Here is a 27,271-nt window from a genome sequence, read left to right as displayed (position 1 = left end):
TGTTGGTCCCCTAAAACAGTGGGGTTGTGGCTGCTTGACACTGTTACAACCTCTCTTCCCTACGTGGGGTGGATTTCTGCAATCTCTGATCCATCACTGCTACAGCCATAACTATATAGAGTTCAAACCATAGAGCATTAGAAAATATTAGACAGAGATCCAAGCTTCAAAACTTGGACCAGAATACTGGGTTTGGATCAGAATCCAAATTTTTACTCCCTGTGCCTAGTTCAGGGGTGCTTAGATTTGGGGTGTCAGTGCTGTTTTTTAGAGAAAGAAACCCAGAAATGGACACGATACTCCAGCTGAAGCCTCACTAGTGCCAAGTAGAATGGGACAATTACCTTCTGTGTTTTACATACACTACTCTTGTTAGTATGACCCAGAATAATATTAGCCTTTTTTGTAATTGCATCACTTTGTTGACTCATATTCCTGATCCACTATGACCTCCAGATCCTTTTCAGCAGTACTACTGCCTAGGCAGTTATTCCCCATTTTGTAATTGTGCATTTTCCCCCTTCCTAAATATAGTACTTTGCACTTCATTACTTTGTCTTTATTGAATTGCATCTTGTTGATTTCAGACCAGTTCTCCAATTTGTCAAGGTCATTTTGAATTCTAATCCTGTCTTCCAAAGTGCTAGTAACGCTTCCCAGCTTGGTATCATCCACACATTTTATAAACATAATCTCCACTGCATTATCCAAGTAATTAATGAAATACTGAATAGTACCAGACCCAGGATAGACCCTGTGGGACCCCACTAGGTACATCCCCCAATTTGGCAGCTAACTATTGGTAACTCCTCTTTCAGTATGGTCTTTCAACAAGTTTTGCACCCACCTTATAGTAATTTTATCTATACACGTTTCCCTAGTTTGCTTCTGAGAATGTCCTGGAGGACTGTATCAAAGAAATGACTAAAATCAGATATATCACTTCCCCTATTATCCAGTAGGCCACAACCCCATCAAAGAAGGAAATTAGATTGATTTTTGGCATGATTTATTCTTGACAGATCTATGCTGGCTATTCCTTGTAACCCTATTTTCCTCTAGGGGCTTACAAATTATTTGTTTAATAATTTTTCAGTATCTTTCCAGGTATCGAAGTTAGGCTGACTGGTCTATAATTCCCCAGTTCCGTTTTGTTCCCCCTTTTAAAAATAGGTACTATGTTTGCCCTTCTCCAATCCTCTGGGACCTCACCTGTCCTCGTTGAGGTCTCAAAGATAATTGCTAACAGTTCCGAGATTCTGTCAGCTAATTTCTCAAGAACCTTAGGATGACTTGAATACATCTAACTTATCTAAATATTATTTTATCTGTTCTTTCCTTATGTTGGCCTGTGTTCTTTCCCCCTTGTAATTAATATTAATCATGTTAACTTTCTGGTCACAATTACCTTTTTAGGGAAGACTGAAACACAATAGGTAATAAACACCTCACCTTTCTTGATGTCATCTGCTATTAGGTGGAAGACCTGCACTTTTCTTTATCTTTCTCTTGCTCCAATGTATTATAGAACTTCTTCTATTGCCTTCTATGTCCATTGCTAGTATAACTCATCTTGTGCCTTAGCATTTCTGATATTGTCCCTACCTACTTGTGCTAATCTTCTGTATTCCTCCTTAGCAATTCATCCACGTTTCCACTTTGTGTAGAGTTCCTTTTTGATTTTCACTTCATTGAAGATCTTCTGATGGAGCCATATTGACCTCTTACTATTCTTCCTATCTTTCCTGCACATCAGGATAGTTTGCTGTTGTGTCTTCAATATTGTTGCCTTGAAACTGCCATTGCTCCTGAACACCTTTTCATCCCCTGGAACCCTATGAGTTTATTAAAGTTTATTAAAGAATCTCTGAGTTTATTAAAGTCTGCTTTTTTGAAATCCATTGTCTTTATTCTGCTGCTCTCACTCCTTCCTTTCCTTAGAATAATGAATAATCAAATACTGGATAAAAATGGAAATAATAATGGACACACATAGGCTGAATTACAAATATTGTGTGATCCTTAACTTTGAATTTCCTGAGTTCGATGCAAATAAATGTCAACTTTAACATTTCACAAATATCACTTCTTGCATTTAATAATCAAGAAACACAGAGTGTGTTTCAAGTGTATTTCTCCAACATATTTCTGTCCCTGTTATAGGGTATTTATTCATCAAAAATGGATATAGAATAAATTAACAGGGAACTTATTTTTCTAAATAATTGGACGTCAAAAATATTCTATGCACAGGAATAATGATGCTTACTTCCTTTGTAAAGTGCTTTGAGATTTACAGATGAAAATCCCTAATAGAAGCTAGGTGTTATTATGTTGGTACTTCCATTTTGGTCTAACCTACACTTAGGGACTCCCAAAACAATGGACATCCCTTCAGCAATGCTATCACCAGTGGATGGTACTTTTGTGATGAACACCATTGTACTATTGTAGCCACTACCATTGTTCAACTTCCAAGTGTGACACTTCCGGAAATAACAAAATGATAATGATCGGTGTCTGAAGGTCTGATCTTGTGAGATGATGTCATCAACTTATATGGATGGCAGTAGGAGATGAAGCTACACAGCACACCATAGGTTAAGGCCTGATCTCAGAGGTATTAAGGTGGTTACTTCGGAGGGTACATCTTTTGTGTACACTGCAGTTTGTTTTATTGCCGGTTTCATTGTTTTCAACTGATCTCTATCACTTCTTAAAGATTAATTCAATTCAGCAAGTTTGAGTTTGGGAGAACAACAGAGTTAGCTTTTTATTAGAAGCTGAGATATACTGTAGACTTGATGGAAATCCAGTTATAGTGCTGTTACAAAATCTTACAGAGTATGTAAAAGAGCTCAGAGGAATGGGAGAGTATAATTTAGATGTGCCAATCAGCCTGAGAGTGAGTCATAATAATAATACCTAACTCTTACATATTGCTTTTCATCCATATATCTCAAAATGCTTTACAAATGAGGTCAATATCATTATTACCATTTCACAGATGGAGAAACCGAGGCACAGAGACCTTGCTTAAGGTCACCCAATTAGAAGATTAGCAACTTGTGTCCCCTTTCTCTTAACTTTAGGACAGTGTGATTTATGGCTGGATCCTGCATACCTTGTATTCCTCAAACTCCTGAAGACAGAAGGAGTTTTAAGTGCACAGGAATGCAGGATCAAGCTCTCAGTGTGACTGTGAGTCTCTGTACCTTGGGGGAACTCCCTGCACGCCCATGTTCATCCTTATAATATGATTGTGTGGTATCCAGTGCAAAGTTTGTCATGTCGGATGTCTTCAGAAGGCTCGTGATGCACTGAGCATTGTTGTTATAGTAATGTTATAGGTTGTAATTTAATGTATATAGTTACGAGCCTGAAAATATGTCCTCGTGGCTTAAAACAAGCCCCGGCAAAACTCTCCAGGAGCAGAGGGGCAGTTCACAACTCATCAGGGCATGTATGGGACAAACCCAGCCCATCCTCACAGGAACAAAGGACACTGGACTAGGCAGCAACAAAGGATCTGTTGGACTCTCGAGTGAGTCACCCCCCCTTCCCTTAGTCAGTTTGGGACTACGATGAGGTAATGCTCACCTGACTCTGAAGGTGGGGGGCAAAGCCAAGAGGGAAGAAAGAACATGATAAAGGGAGAGACATTTGCCATGCTCTCTTTCTTCCACCTCCATCTACAGACACCACCACCAAGCGACTGAAGCGCTGATCAAAGGAGAGAGCCTGGCTGAAGGGCAACCAGCCAGCATATGATGAGAAGCATCTTAATTTGTAAGGGCACTGAAAGTGTTAAGATCAGCTTAGAATGCATTTTGCTTTTATTTCATTTGACCAAATCTGACTTCTTGTTCTTTGACTTATAATCACTTTAAATCTATCTTTTGTAGTTAACAAATTTGTTTATTCTACCTGAAGCAGTGCATTTTGTTTGAAGGGTGTCAGAGATTCCCCTTGGGATAACAAGCCTGGTACATATCAATTTCTTTGTTAAGTTGATGAACTCATATAAGTTTGCAGCGTCCAGAGGGCATAACTGGACACTGCAAGATGGAGGTTCCTAGGGTTGTGTCAGGGACTGGAGATATTGGCTAGTGTCATTCGGTTGCACAGTGCTTGCAGCAGCTGGCCAAAATTGCTCACTCACATAACTGGGAGCAGCTTACATGCTAGAGGCTGTGCATGAACAGCTCACGAGTGGGGTTTTCACAGCAGAGCAGGGTAAGGCTGGCTCCCAGAGTCGAGGATTGGAGTGACCTAGCAGATCACTGGTCCAGATAACAACAGGGGAACGTCACCTACAATTTGCTTTTATGAACTTAAATGGCATGAAGATTTGCAAAAAGTGATTTCTGCTATTTACGGTATGAAATATTTGTAAACAGCCAAGAATTGAGTGAAATTTATTCTCATGTTCCCCCGTCACAATCATTGCATGAGGCAAGGAGGAAAATCCATTGTGACACTCTAAAGTACCCTAGGCCAAATTCTGCTCTCAGCTTCCCCATTGCAATACTATTAGCTATGGTACTTTTGTGTATGAAGGACATTGCCAATATTAAGCTGATACTACAATTGGTCATGTTTCTTCCCTGATGTTAATGGGATTTAGGCATGTCCACCAAGCAGGGGAAAGGGACAGACTGCTTGATATATTTATATGAGTGCAACAGGACAAACTGAATTAGAATTAGAAGAACATCAATATTCATATCCTTGTTGCTTCCTTGCTGTCCTAACCTGGAGTACTACTGTGATAGGAGCTAGAGAAAAAACAAAAGATAAATAAGACAATACAGTTTTATTTCATGCAGTGACTGAAGTTTAGATAAAAATAATTTTCTTACACTTCTTTTCAACAAAAATATGTTTTAGAAGGAAACAAATATTTTAACTGATTGTTTTTTTCCGTCCAGGGTTCAGGTTTGTTTGGGTTTTTTTTCAACAGAAAATGTCTAATGCCAAATTATTTTCAGTTTTTAAAAACCTAGGGATCAGAAAAAAAAATCTGTTTTTTCACTTTTGGGTTCTTCTAAAAACACCAATTGTTTTCCACAGGAGATGTTGGGGGAAAAATTCCTGTTGGAAAAAAAATGGCAATTTTTTCAACCATCAAGTTTTTGATGTTGAGACACAGGAGAAAAAAATGGCAAAAAAGAAGTAAAGATGTCAGACAAATTGCAGATGCATGCAGGAAACCTAATTTAATTTCCAATTCCTCATCTTAGTCTCTGCTACTCATTTCTGCCAGGGGCAGGGTTTGCTCAGTGATGCTCAACAGCAGTCCCTCTGGTTAACTAATGATCCGCCATGAGGGGCTATTAAAGAAATGTCCTGCAGTCCTTTTTGCCTAGGTGACTGGTTACTCTGAAGTGAGGCATCTAGAGGTGTAATATAAGGTAAGGAAACAGTGTGGGGATCTTCAGGAATGTGGATGCCACCTACTCTCAGGAAAAAATGGCAGAGTTCCAAGTACTCACTTGTCTTCTTTCTTAGTCCAGTTTTCAGAATTGCTGAGCACCAGGATCTCCCTTTAAAGTCAGTGGCATAACTTCTGCTGATGAGAATGGGAGCATAATTGGGTACTTGATCGTATCTTTGTTTGAGTCCCTTTGCCTTGAAATGCACTAGAAAATATGTAACGGTGGTGCCATCACATTGTATTCTACGCTACAATAAAACTGCAGTTTGGAATTACCAGACCCAAACGAACAACAAAACTGAAGTCTCCCCTCCCACCCCAAAACATACACAATACAAAGAGTTTACTAAATGCCGGGGATTTTTCCAGCGCTCTACAACACAAACAGTTGATCTTGCTGAAGACAAGGGAAAATGTTTATAGTTCCCCAAATGTTCTAACTGGCAGCAGCCTCTCATTAATGAAAAATAAATTGCTGGGGGGGGAGGGGGAGTGTGGGTGTGTGAAGTGTGAAGTTAAAGGAACTCAGAGGCTGGACAACCCGCTGTTGCTGCACTAGGACAGGATGGGGGAGATAGCTGGTTTCTTACCAGGATCCAGATCCAGGGCAGCTGGCCCACCCTCCCATAGGGAAACGTGAACAAGGAGCTTGTAAAATACACAGACCAAATGGAAATTACTCCTATTGATTGAAACCAGCTGTATGTCAGGCTTCTCACTGTCTCTCTTGATTTGCTATCACAAATAAATGGATGTGGTAGAAGGGACCATGGAAAGAAAACAAAATATTGTATTCTGCTTGAAGTCATACCACAGTAATAGCCACAGTTTTTGCAGCTAAAAGAAGACGTTTCTTTGCAAATTAGGTCTCCCTCGCCCCATTTTTGGCTTTGAAAACTATGCCATTTAGAACAGGTCATACTGTAGTTCAGCTTCAGAGTGTTTTGACAAATACAGTGTGGGCACATTTGTTAGGTATTCATGATATATAAAAGTGCTGGCTAACCGGAGTTTTGAGGGGGCTACATTTTGATTTTGAAAACAACTAACTTTGGCACTAACTTTGCTGAGCTCAAATAGGAAGCTGGTCTTAGGTAATCCAATGTGAAGACTATGTTGGTGTGACAACATGGCTAATACGTTGGTACCATCCAATAATTGAGGGGGGAAATTCTTCTGCCTTTAGCTATCATTACAGTGAACAAAAGAACCTTATCCTGCAATACTTACTCAGATTGAACTTCCTTTGGCTAATGCTGGATACCCTAAAGTGGGAGAATTAGAAGAATCCTATTGACATTAACTGTAGCTTTGCCTGAGTTAGAACTGCAAAAATCAACTCCAGCATCATTAAAAGACATGAGGACAGAACCAATGCAGGAATTAGCATGCAACAATGACCCACAGCTAGCATTTGAGCTTTCTAGCTCAGACACAAAGGATCTTAATGGCAAGACCACACTTAACTAATAGTTCTTTTAGTTTGGTCTTATGAGGTAAAATATTGAAAAGTGACTTGTGTTCTTGGGCTCTGAAATTTAAAAGAAGGGTCAAGATTCTATTTCTTTGAGGCAATAAAAAAAATGTCTGTAATACTGGATGGTAAATTAGTGTGGATCTTTGTTCAATGCATCATTTTAGCAGGTATTCTTTTTAAAAAAAAAACACGACTGCATGAGACTTTAAACTTAATGAGCTGACTAAGAATAAAAGAATGCTTTTTTCCTTAACAGCATAGTAGCACAATCATATGAAAATCTGTAGCTGTTAAATTATGATCTAGATAGTTAGTGTTCTATAGGTTTTGACTGAAAAACTAGATTATAACATAACAGACATTGAAGGTTATATGAAAATCACTATACTTAAGTCAAGAAGCAAAATCTAGAAAAAAAATTATAGAACCAGACACTTTCAGGTGTCAAGAGTTTCTACAAATCTGGAAATATGAACTTCTAATAAATGTATTATTGATTTCAAATTCTCTCCCCCACCCCCTTTTTTTTTTCTGTTTCAGAGGTTGAAGGCAGCATTGACTCATCATCCTGCAGCCATGTCAAATGGAAATATGAACACCATGGGCCATATGATGGAAATGATGAGCTCCCGACAGGACCAGACACCACATCATCATATGCACTCACATCCACATCAGCACCAGACACTGCCACCTCATCACCCATACCCACATCAGCACCAGCATCCCGCACACCATCCTCATCCTCAACCCCATCACCAGCAGAACCATCCACACCATCACTCCCACTCGCACCTTCACACACACCCGGCACATCACCAGACCTCTCCACACCCGCCACTGCACTCAGGTGGACAAGCACAGGTAGAACCACTTAATGAGCTGTCATCTTCTTCTGTTCTGATGCAAGTTTAAAAAAACAGATCACATGCGCATGGCTTTTCAAAAGCAAGTCAACTGGCTGCTAATAGATTTACTCTGTTGTTGGCTGCCAGGTCACAACCTTATACCAAGCTCCAGCTCAAAAATCCCAGATCAAAATGTACTTAGAAACAAAGAAAAGAATGTATTTCAAATGTCTAATTTTCTACCAAAAAACCCCAAAGCTTGTTCAAGCCATGATCTCTGCAAAGTGCCAAGTGTACATTTATGCTGTTGATATTTTATGGAGTTTGGCACACTGTGTAGCTTGGCGCACTAAGATACGTCCACACTGCATTTTAAAACAGGGACTGGGTCCACAGACTTGGGCTGGCGCTATGGCACTAAAAACAGCTGTGTAGACATTCAGGCTCAGGTTCTGAAGCCTGGGGAAGGGGACTGGTTTCAGAGCCCGAGTGCAAACATCTATACAGCTGGTTTTAGCATCCCGATCCGTAGACCCAAGCTCTGAGACTCACTGCAGAGGTTGTAAAACACCATGTAGACATAGTCTAAGGAGCTTGGCTGACTACTTGGCAGCTCATGTTTTAAACTGTTCAATACACTCTGCCCTCAGAGATGGTCCCACAAGCCCCAATGAAGTAAATGGCATTGCACATGCATATTTGAAGGATAAGTTTGATCCTGTATATATTTTATTTGTATATAATATAGCAACTTCCATATGAAGTATCACAAGACACTTTATAGTGAATGTCAATCATAAGACTATCTCAAAAAATAAGGGTGTAAGTAGAGATGGCTTCAAACAAAATCTGCAGATCTAAGTACACCTATACTTTGGTTCTGGATCCAAATTTTGCTACTGGCCCTTATTTCAATCATGGGAACCAAACAAAAAACTACAGTCTGAATACTTTTCCATTTTGGTCACATTCGGATCCAAATCCAGATCCCAAGTTTGCAGTCACTGCCTCTAATTTTAAGGCAAGAATTAAAGACTTGAAGTTATTAATTGTCTTGTAGTCAGAGCGTAGTAGTTCCAGATAATATAGATAGATCAGATGAAAGAGTAATTTGTAATTACACTTGTAATTACAGCTGTAGAGAATTACAGAATGGAGACAGAGGGAAGGCCAAGATTGGCCTGGAGAACAGGTGAGGATTAGTAGGTGAATATTATGTCAGAGAGAGAGAGGATGAAGCCAGGTGCTGGAGAAAGATTTAACCCAGAAAGGTAATTTTGAATTGGATTCAGATGATGGGAAGCCAGTGAAGATGATGGAAGATGAAGGTCTTGGAGTGAAAGGGTTGTCTTGCTACAGCATTCTGAACTCCCTGACATTTAAAGAGTAGGGATTAAGAAAAACTATTAGTTGAAAGAGGAAGTAATGAACTCACAACTAAGGATTTCGGCATAGGCAGAGCTGATGTTAAGAGGACTTCTGGCCATATTTTAATGTGGTGAAAGACAGACAAGCCAGGGAGATATGAGAAGAAAGAGAAGGCCCTTGGTCAGCTATAGGATAGCAGGCCTGGAGAGCAAAGTTATCATCTGAGTTAAGAAGAATGGGAGTGGAGTCATGGATACAGAACAAAGAGGACTTCTTATTACCCAGGAGGAGTTAAATCTGTGAAGCACTTAGTTGCTTACAGATACCTCATAGGCAGCTCTTAGAAAAACTTACAAGACATTAAAAATAAGAGGATTTGACATCCCACTGTCCAACTACATTAACTATTTACTGACATCTTGTTTTACTTTGTTACTGCTCTTGCTGCAAGTTGGTGGTATTTCCCTACAGTATTTACTAATGTAAAATGTTATAAATTCTGTTGTTTTTCCATCTATTAATTATTTTTTCCAGAGCTCTTTAACAACTGCAGTAAAAGACCCTATATAATCTTATAACATAGAAAGCAAAAGAGGTGTGATCTGGCTGTCCTTGAAGTCAGTGACAGAGTACAGGTAATCTTGGGGCTCAGAGCACTAGACTGGGATTCAGAAGATCTGGGTTCCCCGCTCTGTCTTTGACACTCTGTGAGCTTGGGCAAGTCAGCTAATCTCTCTGCACCTCAGTTCCCTATCTTAAAATGAGGGTAATAATACTGACCTGCCTCACAGAGGTGTTGTGAGGACACATTAGTTAGTGTGTGTGAGGTGCCAAAAGCTTCAGATAAGATTGCCAAAGACAGACACAGACTGAACATCCAGCCAGGCTGCCTGAAGGACCTAGCTAGAGATTGGTCTGCATGGCACTCCATTTGCAAGGAGGTTCCATCCCTGTGGGATTTGCCCTGAGGTGCTGAGATACTTCAGCTGAGCACCATAGAAAAGTCTATAAATAAATAGCAAAACTCCCATTGACTTTAAACAGGAGCAGGATAGGGCCCTGATTTGAGCTACCAGTATATTGATGAATTGACTACCAGTGAACAATAAATGTACAAAATTTAAGGATAATAGCTCGTTCAGCCTAATGAGCTAGTGTATTGGCACCCCACCTCTGTTACATGACTCAGGATTTGGGGCTTCCTGCTCTTTACTTTAATGATGAACTGTTGTGGGGCCTAGTACCCCATTGGCTGGATCTGATTCCATGGTGAACAGTTCAAGCCTTGGTGGAGCTCATTTCAAACAGGAACATGAAGTTTGGAGCACCCACAGTGGAACTTGAGACTGTGGACATCAGCTGATACAGAGACGTCTTCATCTTGTAAACAGGCATAATTGTCACGAAAGGTTGAGAACCACTGGCTGGAGGCTAAGTAGGATCTATAGATCAGCTGCTTCCCTTGACAACACAATAGTTTCCTCCTGATACACAACAGCAATAACGCGTTCTGAAAGGAGGCATTAACAGGGATAAAAGAATGGTTTTGCAAGTAATAAATACAAGGTTATTACTTTCTAAACCCATCCATAACCCATCCATAATCACTGGGTATCGGCCTCTTTGAGGGTCAGATTGCTTCAGGAGACACATTAATTTTATGGTGCATTTTACTAATTATTAACTTCCTTTTTCTCTTGAGCCTGATACTTCAGTTCCACGCCTCCTGTCAAAGAAAGGCATGATCTGAATTGCTGTGTGCTGCATGCCCCCTTGTCATAACTTCCATTATTCTACACCATGCCCTTGTGTAATGTCAGAATTAATTGCATGCTTTTCAACAGGCATTTTAAGACACACATGAACCTAATGAATTATGTTTTGCTAAAATGAATGAACGAGTACTAATCCTGTGTTAAGTTGCAAAGAATAGAGGAAAGTATTGGATCAAGGATCAAGGTAGAAATAGTCATTTAGTGTGTCCCTTTCTGAGTGATAGATGTTTTGCTTTGTGGGAACTGTTTTGCCTTGGGTTTTACAAAAATGATGTGAGTATTGTTGTTATATTTTTCACATTGAAATTTCTTTCAATCAAACTTGCCACCATGACACCTTAGGCACAGCAGGATCGTTTACATTTTGTTTTGTTCTTTTTGCCATTCCGCCGCTGTGTAGATCAGGATACATGATAAGCAGCCCTTAAAAATGAATGAATCCTAATGATCCTTATACATCCTCTTTCTTAATGGAGCATACAACACATGGGGTGGAGAGGGAGCCGTCCTTGGAGAATAATGCTTAGACAATTATCAAGATAAGGCCTAATAGACTTCAGGGTCATGATATATCTGGGAGGTTGAATCAATTATCCAGTGTGACATCATTAGTGATGCAACTGCAGCCTTTCTAATTAATACTTGCCAGAGATGGAAGGAAGATGTTCTATTAACTGGCTCTTGCCAGTTCTTACTGAAAATTAAACTATTCACTATTTATTCAGAGTAATATCACCTCATAAAAAAAAATTCTATAGCTATATGTTGGCACAGCAGACCCGACTGACAGAACCGAGAGACAGAAAAGCTTTTTATGCCGGATGGAAACAGAGAGAGTAACAGGCGAAGGAAAGCTTTTGGTGTCCAGAAACATAAATAACCAATCTTTGAAGTCTCAAAAGGTGGTGTATGGAGAAAGTGAAAGGCCTTTGATGTTATGTTGTCATTAAAAGCGATCTTTGAGGCCTCTACATTTCAGACGTGTTGCTAAAGAGGTAGCAAGCTCAGCCCCAGTGGATGGGGAGCAGCTGGCATTACTCAACAATAACCTTCTTTAGCCACTTAGCGGGCACTACATGCTAAGGGAAGTCCCAAACATTACTCCACCACAACAATGCTAGTAACTACAGTGACTGCGTCTACACTAGCAAGCTGTAATTCTCCACTGGTGCAGCTCCACCAATGGTAGCAACATTGGAGACTGGAGTGTGGACGTGGTTTATGGCTTTTTACCAGCATGTGTGAGAACTGACTAATTTTAAAAAAATCAGTTTGTAATAAACATCCCGTAAATAGTATGTCCTCACATTTTTTAAAAAATTCCTTCTTTAAATGAGTTTTTCCATTGGGGTTTTTCCGCTCATGTTTCTTTTTATAAACAAGGGAGAAACTAACCAGCTACACAGGGACAAAGTGAAATTGCCTGTACACAAAATGCTGCCAATGCATAAAATAAACAAACTGGAAAATAGAATAATAATGCTCACTGACTTCTGTCCCTGACAGTGACCTTTAGATTAAAACTTTCAGACAGAAAAGTGATTTTGCAAGGGGATGGCATGCTTTTGATTGACACCTGGGCGGCAGACAGATGGTAATTCCCTGAGTTGAAATGTAGGGCTCAATCCTACAACTTGCTGAGCACTCCCAACCCCTAAAGTCACCAGAGACAAGTTGCAGGTTTTTGGCCATTAGCCAGAATACCAGGATTAATTCTGATTTGACAGTTCAGGCTTCCACGGAGTCCTATATTCCACATTGACACTGTAGCATGATTAAGGCTGGGATTTTCAAAGGTAAGTAAAGGAGTAAGGCAGTTGACTCCCCTTCACTTTTAATAGGGGCCGGTCAACTAAGATCCTTAGATGCCTTAGATAATCCCAGCGTAACGTTCTAATAGCATTACTGCTGGCCTCTCCAAAGATGTGTACGATACTTGAACATACATTAAGGAACACGTGAAACAGAGATGTCCTAAAACTCTGAATGGGATGAAAAAAATCCCAAGGTTTCCAGTCTCTTGCTTTGATTAATTAAAAGTCACTGTGAGAAGCCTGACATTTCATTCTTCAATCAGGTGCTTTCTTTGTCACAACTTAAATAAAACATTTTAATAACCAAAGGGGGAAAAATAATTTCCCTGGCTGCTATTCAGGAGCCCATTCCAAAAATCTCCCCTTAGCCATGTTGGCTTTTTGTCAAAGAATAATTTAAGTGGCATCTCATGGAGTCTTTCTACTTGTGCCACTCTCATATCTTGCCAGAAAGTCTGCCATCTCAAAATACACTCTGGTCGTATTTTTGTTAAATGTCAGTTGACATCACTTTTTATTCCTTTTTGGAATTTGCAGCATCAACTAGAGCCCATCCACTCACCATCTATGTTGAATTTGTTTTTGTTGTTTTCCCGTTAGGTTTCACCAGCGGCACAGCAAATGCAGCCCACTCAGACAATACAGCCGCCTCAGCCCACCGGGGGTCGCCGGAGAAGGGTGGTGGATGAAGACCCAGATGAGAGGCGGCGAAAATTTCTGGAAAGGAATCGAGCGGCTGCCACACGCTGCAGACAGAAGAGGAAGGTCTGGGTGATGTCACTGGAAAAGAAAGCAGAAGAACTCACCCAAACAAATATGCAGCTTCAGGTGTGAGCTACTGTCTATATTCCCAAGACATAGAGGCACTGTTTACATTCAAGGGCATTTGGTACACCACCAGCCCCTGGTTGTCATATGTGCTACCGCTGCACGTTAGATTAATAATGAGAACACAGACATACTTAAAGTTGACCAATCAAGATATACACTTGTAAATGAAAAACAAAATTTCAGCAAAACCAGCCAGGAAAAGCTTGGGATTCAGAGGCTTTACTGGACTGAGTCATATATTTATTTATTTTTCTTGTCACTCTTTTTATTTTTTTTTAAGTGACCGTAACTCAGCTATAAAAGGCTTCTTCAGAAAAGGGTATGCAGCTAGTCCTAATTCAAAGACAGCGGGACACGATTATAAATAGAATGGCCCGGTGGTAAGAAAAAGAAGGAAACAGAATATAAATATAGTCTGAAAGCGATAAGTGGTCAAAGTGCAGGCAGCCTCTGCACCAAAGGCACCTTGATTTTGTCTGATTAACGGCTGCTCTTGCAGGTTGCTAGGAGTCAAAAGCCCATGCCTACTACAGCCCTCATTTTAAATATGGAGGCATGGCTTATCTTAAGCAGAGTAGACTCTGCTCTGAAAAAGTTGTAGCTTTTCACACTGGGACTCGTCCCATCCTTAGCAGCAATGGCACATTCCAGAATCTAGATGAGAGCAGCCATGTATTGTATTGTGAAACTCAGAGAGCCATATTTGGTCTGTGGACCATGTTTTGGCCTCCACTGGTGGCACCGGGTTTTCTACAGGGATTAAAGTACTGAAGAAAGGGATTCTGGGGGTGATGATGAACAGCTAGCTCACAGCACATGCTGGTTGGCATCAGTACATCTACAAGCCTAGTTGCATTCAGTGAAGGGAAAGTTAAAAAAGAATTACCAGAATCATAGAATCGTAGGACTGGAAGGGACCTGGAGACGTCTTCTGGTCCAGTCTCCTGCACTCATGGAAGGAATAAGTATTATCTAGACCATCCTGATAGGTGTTTGTCTAACCTGCTCTTTAAAATCTCCAATGATGGAGTTTCTACAACCTCCCTGGGCAATTTTTTCAGTGCTTAACCACCCTGACAGGAAGTTTTTCCTAATGTCCAACGTAAACCTCCCTTGCTGCAATTTAAGCCCATTGCTTCTTGTCCTGTCTTCAGAGGTTAAAGAAAACAATTTTTCTCCCTCCTCCTTGTAATAATGTTTTATGTCCTTGACAACTGTTATCATGTCCCCCCTCAGTCTTCTTTTCCACAGACTAAATAAACCCAATTTTTTCAGTCTTCCTTCATAGGTCATGTTTTTATGACCTTTAATCAGTTTTTTCTCTTCTTCCGACTTTCTCCAAATACTCCACATCTTTCTTGAAATGTGACCCAAGTTGACTCATATTTAGCCTGTGATCCACTGTGACCCCCAGGTCTCTTTCTGCAGTACTCCTTTCTAGGCCGTCATTTCCCATGTGTGCAACCGATGTTCCTTCCTTAGTGGAGTTCTTTGCATTTGTTCTTATTGAATTTCATCCTATTTACTTCAGACTATTTCTCTAGTTTTTCCAGATAATTTTGAATTTTAATCCTATCCTCCAAAGTACTAGCAATCCCTCCCAGCTTGGTATCATCCTCAAACTTTATAAGTGTACTCTCTATGCCATTATCTAAATCATTGACCAGAAACAGACCGAGAACTGATCCCTGCGGGACCCCACTTGATATGCCCTTCCAGCTTGACTGTGAACCAGTGATAACTACCCTCTGGAAATGTTTTTCCAATCTGATATGCACCCACTTTTTAGTAGCTCCATCTAGATTGTATTTTCCTAGTTTGTTAATTAGAAGGTCATGTGAGACAGTATCTAAAGCTTTACTAAAGTCAAGATATACCACACCTACTGCTTCCCCCCAATCCACAAGGCTTATTACCCTGTCAAAAGAAGCTATTAGGTTGGTTAGATATGATTTGTTCTTGACAAATCCATGCTGACTGTTACTTATCACCTTATTACCTTCTAGGTGTCTGCAAATTGATTGCTTAATTATTTGCTCCATTACCTTTCCGGGTATCATATTGCCTCTATATAAATCCATGGTATATCCACATCTTGAATACTGCGTGCAGATGTGGTCGCCCCATCTTAAAAAAGATATACTGAAATTGGAAAAGGTTCAGAAAAGGGCAACAAAAATTATTAGGGTATGGAACAGCTTCCGTATGAGGAGAGATTATTAAGATTGGGACTTTCAGCTTGGAAAATAGACAACTAGGGGGTATATATAGAGGTGTATAAACTGATGAGCGGTGTGGAGAAAATTAATAAGGAAGTGTTATTTACGGCTTCTCATAACACAATCACTAGGGGGTTACCGAATGAAATTAATAGACAGCAGGTTTAAAACAAACAAAAGGAAGTGTTTCTTCACACACCCCACAGTCAACCTATAGAACTCTTTGCCAGAGGATGTTGTGAAGGCCAAGATTATAACAGGGTTCAAAAAAGCAATAGATAAATTCACGGAGGATAGGTCCATCAATGGCAATTAGCCAGGATGGGCAGAGGTGGTGTACCTAGGTGTACCTAGCCTCTGTTTGCCAGAAGCTGGGAATGGGCATTAGGGGATGATTATCGGTTCTGTTCATTCCCTCTGGGGCACTTGGCATTGGCCACTGTCAGAAGACACGATACTGGGCTAGACGGATCATTGGTCTGACCCAGTATGGCCGCTCTTATGATCTTAGGTACTGAAGTTAAGGGGACTGGTCTGTAATTCCCTGAGTTATCATTATTCCCCTTTTTTATAGATTGGCACGATATTTTCCCTTTCCTATCTTACTGGACTTTTTGGAGATACTTTCTAATAGCTCAGATATCTCCTCAGTCAGCTCCTTGAGTATTTTAATGTGTATTTCATCAGGCCCTGCTGATTTGAAAACATCTAACGTGTCTAAGTAATTTTTAACTTGTTCTTTCCCTATTTGAGCCTCTGATCCTACCTCATTTTCACTGGCATTCATTAAGTTCTACATCAAATCACTACTAACCTTTTTGGTGAAAACTGAAACAAAAAAGTCATTTAGAACTTCTGCCATTTCCACATTTTCTGTTATTGTTTCCACCCCCTGCCCCCCCCTCCCCCCATTGAGTAATGGGCCTACCCTGTCCTTGGTCTTCCTCTTGCTTCTAATGTATTTGTAGAATGTTTTCTTGTTACCCTTTACGTCTATAGCTAGTTTAATCTCATTTTGTGCCTTAGCCTTTCTTTCCATCTTTCCTTTGCACCAGGTTAGTTTTCAGTGGTGCCTTTAATATTGTCTCCCTGAGAAACTGCCAGGTCTCCTGAACTCCTTTATCCCTTAGATTTTCTTTCCATGTGACCTTACCCATGAGTTCTTGAAGTTTGTTATAAAGTATAATTTTTGAAGTCCATTTTCCTTATTGTGATGTTTTCATTCCCTCTTTCTTTAGAATCATGAAACCTATCATTTCATGATCACTTTCACCCAAATTGCCTTCCACCTTTATAGTCCCCACCAATTCCCCCCGTTGGTCAGAATCAAGTCTAAAATGGCTGTGCCCCAGGTTCTTTCCTCTACTTTCTGAAACAAAAAGTTGTCTCCAATACAGTTCATGAATTTATGGGACATTTTGTGTTTTGCAGTATTACTTTTCCAACAGATGAGTGGGTAAAGTCCCCCATTACTACCAGGTCTTCTGTTTGGGCTATTTCTGTTATTTGTTCTAGAAATATCTCAATCACTTCTTCCTGATTTGGTGGTCTGTAGTAGACCCCCCTACCATGACATCACTCCTTTCCCCCCCTTTTAATCTTTATCCAGAGACGTTCAACTGGTCTGCCTCTCACTTCCTTCTGGATCTTAAAACAAGTGTATTCTTAATGTACAATGCAGCACCACTTCCTTTCCCTACACCGCCCCACCCTTCATCTCGTTCCTGAATAAGCTGTACCCCTCCACCAGTATTCCAGACATGAGACTTATCCCACCAAGTCTCAGTGACACCATGTGACAGGATCCCTAGGGTACAACTGGAACTGGGGTACCGATGTACCCACTTAATCCTCCAGTCTGGTCTGTCTCTCACAATGCTTTGCTAGTGACAAGCAACAAATCCCTCCATGCACTGTTATCACTCAGTACAACAACACACAGAGCCCCACATCCAGCTAAATTGCATGAATGCTCCCTGAACCACTCACAAATCACACATAGGCACCAGCAAATCTCCCAAGCCCCCATCCTTGCACCCAGAACTGTACCATCTTGCCCTGGTCAGAAGCCTGACCAGTATAAGTTTATTATCCAGTCTGACCCTTCCTCGATGTGGAGAGTACACACATTAGCCTTTGCAAACTTAGCTGAGAATTCCCAAGCACTTGAAGCAAAACACTGTTTTAGGTAAAATATAAAACAGGTTTATTAACTACAGAAAGATAGATTTTTAAGTGATTATAAGTGGTAGGCACAAAAGGTCAGATATAGTTCCAAAGAAAATAAAGGCGAAGTGCGCAGTCTAAATCTTAAACCTTATTAAGCTAGGCAGTATTTCAATCAAGCAGTTTTCCTCACTCCAGTGGATGTTACAGATAGGTTATAGTTTTTAATACATAGGCTGCCCCTTTAAGCCTGGGACCAGTCTCCTCAGTTCAAGTCTTTGTCTTCCCAGCATTCTTGTTGCTTCCAGCACAGGTGAGGGAGGAGAAAGGCAAAAGCATGATGCCACTGTCACCTATTTTATATACTCAGTCCATTTGCCTGGAAAACACTAGCCCCAACATGTCCTGGTGGGCTTTGCTGAGTCACAGAGATGAATAATGCCCCACTGTGTGTTGCGTGCACAGCCCTCTTACAGCATTGTAAATCCCTCCTGCTGATTAATAGTCATTTAACACCTCCTAAGAGTGAGTTACCTCCTTTGTTGTCACTGGAGAACTAGCAGAGGAGACACTAAAACTTACAACATATTTCAGTGTAATACAGCAAAATCATATAACTTTACACACACTAATGATATACATATTTTGACAGAAAAATGGGTTTCAGCAGATCATGACCTTTCATATGCTATCTTACATGGCATGCTTTGTATGAAATATATCATAATTATATGACGGGGTCAATATGGGTATTTTGGGGTGTTGCTTTGAGTTGGAGTGCCACACACCTATTAAGTCATAATTCAGTTTATGTACTAATACTTCCAGTTCTTCCGGTTTATTCCCCATACGCTTTGCATTTATGTATAGACATCATTGCATCTGTCACCATAAACCCCAAATGGTCAGATATCAGTGCCTTTTCAAAAATATTTTCTTAGTTCTGAATGCAGTGAAGTTTTTTAGAATTGTTTTCAGGTTCTTAGATTTGAAACTTTGCAAGGCTGTTATGTTGCATATATACCACTGGAATATCCCCTATACCAGAGTGAGCTTCCCATAGCTGGCTACCCCAGCATTAGGAACATTTTGTACCAGCAGAGCAGCAGAAAGGAGCCACAATGTTGCCGAGGGTCAGTCTTGTGTTGCCAACAGTTTAGTTTTGAAAAGTAAAGAAGAATTGGGGGGCTGTTCTTAGTTTTTGTACATTTTAAAAAATTAAATGGCTAGGCCTTTTGGGATAGGTGTAAAGAAAGGAATCCCCTTTTCCTTCCTAACTATACACCCTGTTTCTATTGCTTATGTGGTGTTTTTCATCTATGAGTGAAAGAGAGAAATCCATAGAAATCTCCTTGGCTCTACCAATGCTCTATAATCACCAGCTGGTGGGGATTGATGTAAGTGGAAGTTTCTGGAGATAAATTGGACAATCATTAAAAAACAAATGTTTTTGTTTAATGTGAAATCAGACTGTCCTAGGAGTTGTTAAATTTACAGACACAACCTCAGTCAAAATTGGGATTAGAACAGATCAGGTGGGAGCAATTCTTAGACAAACCCAAACTCCTTTAATTTTAAGAAGGAACCAATCCCTGCACTCAGTTAATTAAGAAAACAAGGTTTCACTACTTGGTAAATTTTAAATAGTTGTTTTGTGGCAAACTAATCCTTTTTGTACCAAAAGGCATTTTGACCATATAGTATGACAAATTACATTATATAAATCTACAAATTAAAATACAGTTACTGGGAAATCACTAAAATATGTTTTTACTATATATTACTGTATTTCTATGTCTGTGGTTGTTGAGAGGGCTCTGGATAAGTGGGTCTAACATACCAGGGATGAGGGAGCTATGGTGTACCGTGAAATTGCAGGGACGAGTAATATTTCTACAAATCACCACCCACACTATCTAATGGATCTTTTCCCTCTCTGATTCTATGTATGATTCTATAAGCCTTACCCATAATAATGAAGAGTCCAGATTTGCAAACAAGATAAGATTACTTTATTTTTTTTAAAAGGCAAAATGTCACATTTTAGATCAAAGAAAAACCTGGAGCAAGGATTTTTTTAAATTAAAAATGTCTTTGTTAAGGCTGTTTTATTTAACATTTGTGTTATTTCCCATCATACCAGGCACTGTCTTAAGTAAACGTCTCTTTTTCTTTCTCTTTTTCCCTAGAATGAGGTTTCCATGTTGAAAAATGAGGTGGCACAGCTGAAACAGTTATTGTTAACACATAAAGACTGTCCAATAACAGCCATGCAGAAAGAGTCGCAAGGATATATAAGTAAGTAACTGGTGTATTTCCATGGTCTGCAATCATTCATAAGAACAGCAATCAAAGGTACCAGTCCCTTCCTCTAGCCATTCAGTACCACTCTTTCTGAACATCACAGAATTAAGGTTTTAAATGAAATACCTGGGGGGTGAGCAGATAAATGTAAAGGAGCACTCTGAAGACTGTTATGTACTCTAATCCTGCAATTGATTGCTTGAAGGCAAACTACTGCATTTGCCAGGAGACTGACTTCTGCTGGATTGGGACTGTATGTTTTAATGATTATAAATTTGCCAAATAAACTTATGTATTTACCAAGCACCAACCAAACATGGCATGGTGTGGTTCAAGCATAAAATAAAACTAGTCTCTACGCCATGGTGCTTGAAGCAATAGCACTGCGCCTGCAATGAGATGCACACAGATAGACACTCGTTCTCCTGCAGAGGAGCCCCAGTGAACTCAGTGCTCCATTCTGACAAATGTATGACAGGCAACAATGCTGGTGGGTCCAGTAAAATACCTCAGAGTGGATCCTTAACATGTACTTTGGTAAATGGTGTAATGGTGGAACCCAAAAGAGTCTAATCACAGAAAGAAAAACTAAGCAGGAATAAATTACAAACATTTTCCTCCAATGAAAATAATACCATACTCCGAACTTGGTATGTCTGAGGTACGCAATTTCTTCTTCAATCTCTTCTTTAATATTCATCCGTCATTAAAAAAGAAAAAGTTAATGAAGATACTGTAGCTAACTAGAGAGAGAAACAATCCAAGTGGACATACTGCACGTGTAGGAACAGGTGTTCTGCTTTGCTGAGTTTCTGCTCAGCATGGCTTAGGGAGATAGCTATAACTCCCTGCTTCTCTGCCTGGCTCCAGAATAGGTTAGAGCAGCCTGAGAGCTGTTCTAATATATGCCAGATGGCAATACTCCCCTAAAGCAAAAAACAGCCAGAGTTCAGTGTGCTCCAGCCATATCCCCAACATACATGCACACACACCCTCCTCACCCCACTCACCCCCGCACTGGTGTCTCCAGGAAGAGTTGCACATATGCCAGCTATGCCAGCTCTATGCCCTCTGGGAGTTTCTTTACATTAGGAGAATCATCAATATGGGAAATAGGGCCCGATTCCATCCTCGCTGCACCAAAGTGAATAAGGCCTAGTATTAGTATTAGTCCTAAGGACAATGGGATTTCATTCTTTACTACTAAGTCTTGCTTATATTAATGTTTCTGTGCTGCATTGCATTTTAATGCATATTTCAATCCCTTCTGCTGCAATAAATAAAGCATTTAAGCACCCAGTTACCAACTCTCGTAATTTTAATCACAAGTCTTGTGGTATTTGGCCTTTAAGAAAAAGTCCCAGCTCCTCAAGTCAGGTTATTACATGACTCTCATTTTTAAAAGGGAGTAAGTTTCTAGCCCTCAAAAGCTTGAAAATGTGAACCTTAAAGGCTCTAAAAACCTCAAAGGCAAACAAACAAACAAAAAACCCTCCATATCTACTATTGTTAAAAATCTCATGATTTTGAATTATTGGAGTTGGCAGGACTGCCTCCTTGGTGGTCCATCTTCTATTTAACAGTACTGTAATACATCACAGGCGTTCAACATGTACACATCATTTTAGTTTGTGTGTTCTTTTTTTCCCAGGTCCTGAGAGTAGTCCTCCTGCAAGCCCCGTCCCAGCTTGCTCACAACAGCAAGTCATCCAGCATAATACCATTACAACTTCCTCTTCCGTCAGCGATGTCGTAGGAAGCTCCACTCTCAGTCAGCTTGCCAGTCATAGAACAGACATGAACCCAATTCTTTAAAACGGATTGGTCAGAAACTGCCATGGGAGAGTGGTAGCATAATCAAATGTCCTTGTGTTAAGGACATTTTCAACACTAACTCAGCCCTGGAAGACTCCTCAGTCCTTGGAAGACTCTGGCTTTCATTTTTATAGTTATTAAAATATGCCTTTTATACTTAGTTACAAAAAGGGAGTTATGCAATTAATATGCTATCAGCTTGGGAAATGCTTTGGTGCTTTCTCCAATTTTTTGGTACCAGTTACTTGTTTATAAACTGAAATGTTTCTGTACATAGTTGTGTTTCCTTCTTACCAGTCTAGCCCGAGGCCTCAGAATCATGGAGTTTTGTTAAACGGCAGCTTGTTAGCCAAAGTCATACATAGCTAACTAGGAATAATTAGGCTATATAGATATGCAGGGAGTCTGGTAATAGCACATGAGAGAATGAGTTAGCTTTACAATATCATCAGAACCCCACTCTGTATTCAGAGAAAAGAGTGGTTATATAATACATGGATATCAGAACAAATTCTAATCCCAGGTAATATGCTCTCTTGTCTTGCTTTCCTCTTTCATTTCCCTATTGTCCCTCTTCTAGTTAAGCTCTCTCTTTTGTCCTTCAATTGTCCTTGCATCTTCCCTCTCTAAACTCTGTGGCTCTGTCTCCTTCAAGCTTCCTCCTGTCTTCGCCTTCCAAGTCTCTCTTCTCCTTTTTTCTTCTGAGAATACTAATGAAGAAGAAAAGACTTCATACCCAACTTATATTCCCCTCCCCCTCCCTGTGGAAAAAAACTGTTGGCATGGTCACTGCTTTCAATAGCCCTTCACCCACAGCTGGGCTGCACTGAACTTTTGCTTTTTAAAAAAGAAATATGCAGGAGTTTAATGCTCCTGATTTAGTGTTTTAATAAACAGTGAAAGTAGTTTAGCCACAGGTGATGCACGATTGAAAGCCAGCTGTGCTGGTGCTAGGGAGAAGGAGCCTTGCAAGCTTCTGTTGTAAATGTCCATGGCAGAGTACAAGGATAGCAAATCACACCTGTTTATTACAACTGTTTTTTACACTGCCAATTGTTAATGTAGAAAAGCCATGTAGTATATAATAATTCAGAAAGGTTCTATTCACTAAACCAGTGACATTGTTCCATCATCAACTGCTAATAGCCTAAGATTTATATTTCATTTATAGCCCATTAAATCAGTTTGACCAGTGAGGAATAGGTTATTGTTAACTACCAGGAAAAGACCAGTTCTTCACAGCTGATTTTTTAAACATATGTGGGACAGATCCTTAGCTGGCATAGATCAGTGTAGCTCCGTTCACAAAAGTGATGCTATTATCCTAATTTAACTAGCGGAGGATCAGTCCCAGTATGACATTAAAAGCACTTTTCAGCTGCTGTATACTACAAGAATGCTGTAAATTCTGCTATATGCTGTGGATGAAATTCACCCTATGCAGAAGGTCAACAAAAGGCCCAGGCACTTCTTGTATCCTAATTAAGCCCAATTTTGAATGCTTAGGCCTGGTAGGCCTTGTACTGGCCCTCTGCACAGAGGTGGCTTTCACCCTTAGATAGTACCAGTCACATATGGGAAATCAAGCATCAAAAGCACAGTAGATAACAGCCAGTTAGTTATATTATTTTCAGTATGTTTAGACCTGATTCTGCTCCCACTGAAATCAGTGGCAAAAATCCCATTGACTTCAATGGGAGCAGGACCAGGACCAGGCTCTTACTCTGTTGTGATAAACGTTTGTGACTGCATTTTTTTAAAAAAACAAATGCTAATTAACATTACTCCTGGCAAATACTCTACTGCTAAACACTCTTCATTCTCAAGCTGAGTTGTTTTCCTCAAAGGTCATTTCATTGTTTTTAGAGGAATAATAGTTTTTTAAAAGGTGGTTTTTATTTAAAGAAACAACAACCAAACAAATGAAGGCCTCTCCATCCCGCTTCCCCCTCCCCCCCCCCCCCCCCCCCGCACCATGAAGCAATGTAGTGATTAGAGCCCATTTTGAAAGGGAAAGCAATCGCTAAGGATCTTGAATCATCATTTCTGATTTAGTTTTTATCTTGGTAACTCAGTTAACTTTTTATCCATATTCTTAAACAACTCTCTTTCCATTTATGCAAATATTTTTGGAAGAAGAATTTTGAGTGTACAGTATAAATCATGACTTGATTATATAGTCTAAGAACCAAAACAATTAAGAAAAAAACAAATATAAAGGATTTTCTATTATATTTTAGCAAACATATACTTTTAAATATTGAATCTGTAATTCATTTTAAATATTGAATCTGTAATTCATTTTTAAAGTCCAGTTGTAATAGCTGAATGGTTTTGCTTCCTCATAGCTACTAAGCAAACTTTTGTTCAAATATACAGCTTTAAACATAAAGTTCCAGTTGAAGCTCCATTATAAAAAACAGGAGGTATTATCGGTCCAAATTTCATGCCTCACCATTAATCCCTGCCCCACCTCACCTCCCCCCAAAAATGCCATCATAGTATTAATTTAGTTTAAATCTTTTTTTTTTGCATGGATAGCACTTAAATACATTATAAAAGAACTGTTGATAATAGAAAAACAAATGAGCTACACTGCACTAGAATTAAGATTTGGTTTTACTTTTGTTCAGACTCAGCTGAAATATTTAGCTGTTAAACTGAAAGCCTCTACAGTAAAAAAAGAAAAAAAATCTTGCCTGAGTTTTGTTAAATCCAGCAACTTGACAGTTTGACTGATGTGTATTATATATAGCTCGATTATGTCTTTTTTTAATGCTAACTAGGCAAGTCAACGATGCATTTGCCTAAATGTGTAATTATAACTAATTGTCTCCTCTCTATACTATTGGCCTATAGGTATAATTGTTATTAGTGATGTGGAAATAAGTAAAGGATGAAAGCTATTTGCTATTGCTTCTTGTAACTCTAAGTGCAAGATTCACAGGCCAAAACAACACGCCGCATATTGATATTAGGTATATCACTAAAAGGACCAACCATACCACTCACCTTTCACTGCTCAACAGATTAACGTCCATCATGCTTAAAATATGCTTGCTTTTTGGAGGACTGACCCTGCGGCCTTTATTTAGGCAAGTAGTCCTTACAAGTCATCTCACTGGAGACTCTGATGTGTAAGGGCTGCAGGAACAGGGCCTATGTCTTTCTCCAGAGAACATCTCCTGTTTAGCAGAAGCAGCTTGTTTTTCAGTTCTGGTATTCTAAATCCACTTTCTGTGCTGTTTCATTCAAGGATAAATTCTAGTTTTCCCTGGGCTACTACTGGAGACTGATACACCTGCCTTTCTTCAACCTATTGCAGCCATCATCCAAATCACTGCCAGTGAGCTATCAGAATGGCTCCCCAGCCTTATTTCATGGGAGTTAACAGTACAGATGGAGTATCCTGGCCATGTTTCTCATTCAAAATGAAGCATCCACATGTTAAACATTTCTATGTACAGCATCGCTCACTGTGCGACATTGAAAGAAAGTATGTTGGAAACCCCAGCCATGGATGAATGCAATACTTTCCCAAAAGTGCTGTGTTGTGATTCAAACATTTCATCCCCCTGAGTCAATTTATGCAAGCCATATTCATAACACCGCCTGTGGGAGACATGTTGTGTTTCTAGGACAATGCTGAGGAGGAGGATGTAGAAAATTTCTTGCTGTTTGGAGTTAATTCATGCAGTATACCTAAATGTATGCAGCTCATGTTCTGAATAGTGGAAAGTCAATGGTTCAACTTCAGGTGATTACTAGCCTCAGTATATGTGGATTTTAGCATGTTAACTGATCTTGTCCTGTTAACTAACAAAACCAGCTGTAACTGTTGTCAAAAACCTGTCTTTTGGGGGATTTGTATTTTTTTAAGCAACAATATTAAGTGTTTAAAACAGCCTTTTAGTTAGCATAGAGTGTGCTTTTTAGCAGCTAACAACACATTTTTTTAAAAAAAAGTATATAGTGAATTTATGAAAATTCATGAGGACCAAAGCAAAATTTAAACAGGAATCTATTAATGTAGTATTCACATAGAATTTTATAAAGTATTTATTAATAAATGTTATTTTAACACATTCCATTTGAACAGTATTCTTGTATGGAATCTGGTTTTTTTTAAAGTTACAATATTAGTTTTGCAATAAACTACTCTAGATGTATGTGTATCGTAATCTTTTAGGGTCTCGAGCGGAAGTCGTCCATCTAAGATGGAAAGGTTTGCTGAGGTCTTTTGTACAGAAATTCCTAGGATTAATTGTTTTCTTTAAAGCAGCATCTGCTTTTTGTAACAACAAAAGTTATGAACTTACACTTGTTTCCTCTTTTTTTGAAAATGTGTTCTCTCATTTTAGAAAGCACAGGTAAGCTAAAGGGAAATAATACATAAAACTGGAAAGCCTGTCTTTACTAGGATGATTATATATATCACCAATGGAGATCTAATGCCATTCTTGCTTCTTTTCTAATATTACATAGTGAGTTGCACTATACTGCCTTACCATTGTCCCTTCTGTCTTTTACTAAGCAGTCTTGAGAAGCTTAGTTTAGACCATTGAAGCTCCATTATATATCAGATAAAATTATTGGAGAGGGAAGAAAAACTATTTTAATTTGTATAAATAAAAACTAAACAGTGCCTATAAAACAAAACCAGTTACAACTAATTAATATCTCAGCTCTACAGTTCAGTTATTTATATTATTTTACAATTGCACTTTAGCTCTCGCTCTCCCTTATTGAATCATTTAAATGTCTGCACCACATACATTTATATGCTTTCCCTATTGGCATATCTATTGTTTGTCTGTCACACCCACCCAAATGGAGGACGGCTAAGAGAAGCTGAGTGCAGCCAATCTGCAACATGGCTTAGACTTTACACCTTCTTCATGATGGCATATAAATGTTTTATTATGCAAAGTACGTGAGGCAGCATCAAAGGTATATTTACTTATAGTTTATCTCATCCTGAGAACCAAAGTGTCCTGTATACTGTATGGCAGGAGACTGGCTCTTTTGTGCATTATACTGCCCTTTGACTGTTGTTCAGCCCATGGTAGCTATTGAGCTGCAAAGATTACAATGGCCATACAATGTGTTTTGAATTTTGAGTCCATAAAATATAATGTTGCCTCGTAACTTAATAGGGGACAGCACCTTTAAAAAAAAAAAGACTAAAACCTAAAGACAAACAAAAGGAATAAAATC

General features: G+C 39.4%; 1 protein-coding gene across 1 annotated transcript in view; it reads left to right on the top strand.

Moving 5' to 3' along the window:
* Positions 1-22,054, top strand: part of CREB5 (cAMP responsive element binding protein 5) — a 292,910-nt gene extending 270,856 nt beyond the window's left edge. Inside the window, exons 7-10 of the mRNA XM_077809320.1 lie at positions 7,455-7,778; positions 13,320-13,547; positions 20,125-20,233; positions 21,891-22,054. Of these exons, the coding sequence (XP_077665446.1) occupies positions 7,455-7,778; positions 13,320-13,547; positions 20,125-20,233; positions 21,891-22,054 (825 nt within the window). The remainder of the gene's footprint in view (positions 1-7,454; positions 7,779-13,319; positions 13,548-20,124; positions 20,234-21,890) is intronic.
* Positions 22,055-27,271: the final 5,217 nt, after the last annotated feature.

This window comes from Eretmochelys imbricata, chromosome 2, assembly GCF_965152235.1.
Source record: "Eretmochelys imbricata isolate rEreImb1 chromosome 2, rEreImb1.hap1, whole genome shotgun sequence".
Classification (NCBI taxonomy): Eukaryota; Metazoa; Chordata; order Testudines; family Cheloniidae; genus Eretmochelys; species Eretmochelys imbricata.
The sequence above is the reverse complement of the archived record's forward strand: the minus strand, read 5'-3'. Positions and strand labels throughout refer to the sequence as shown.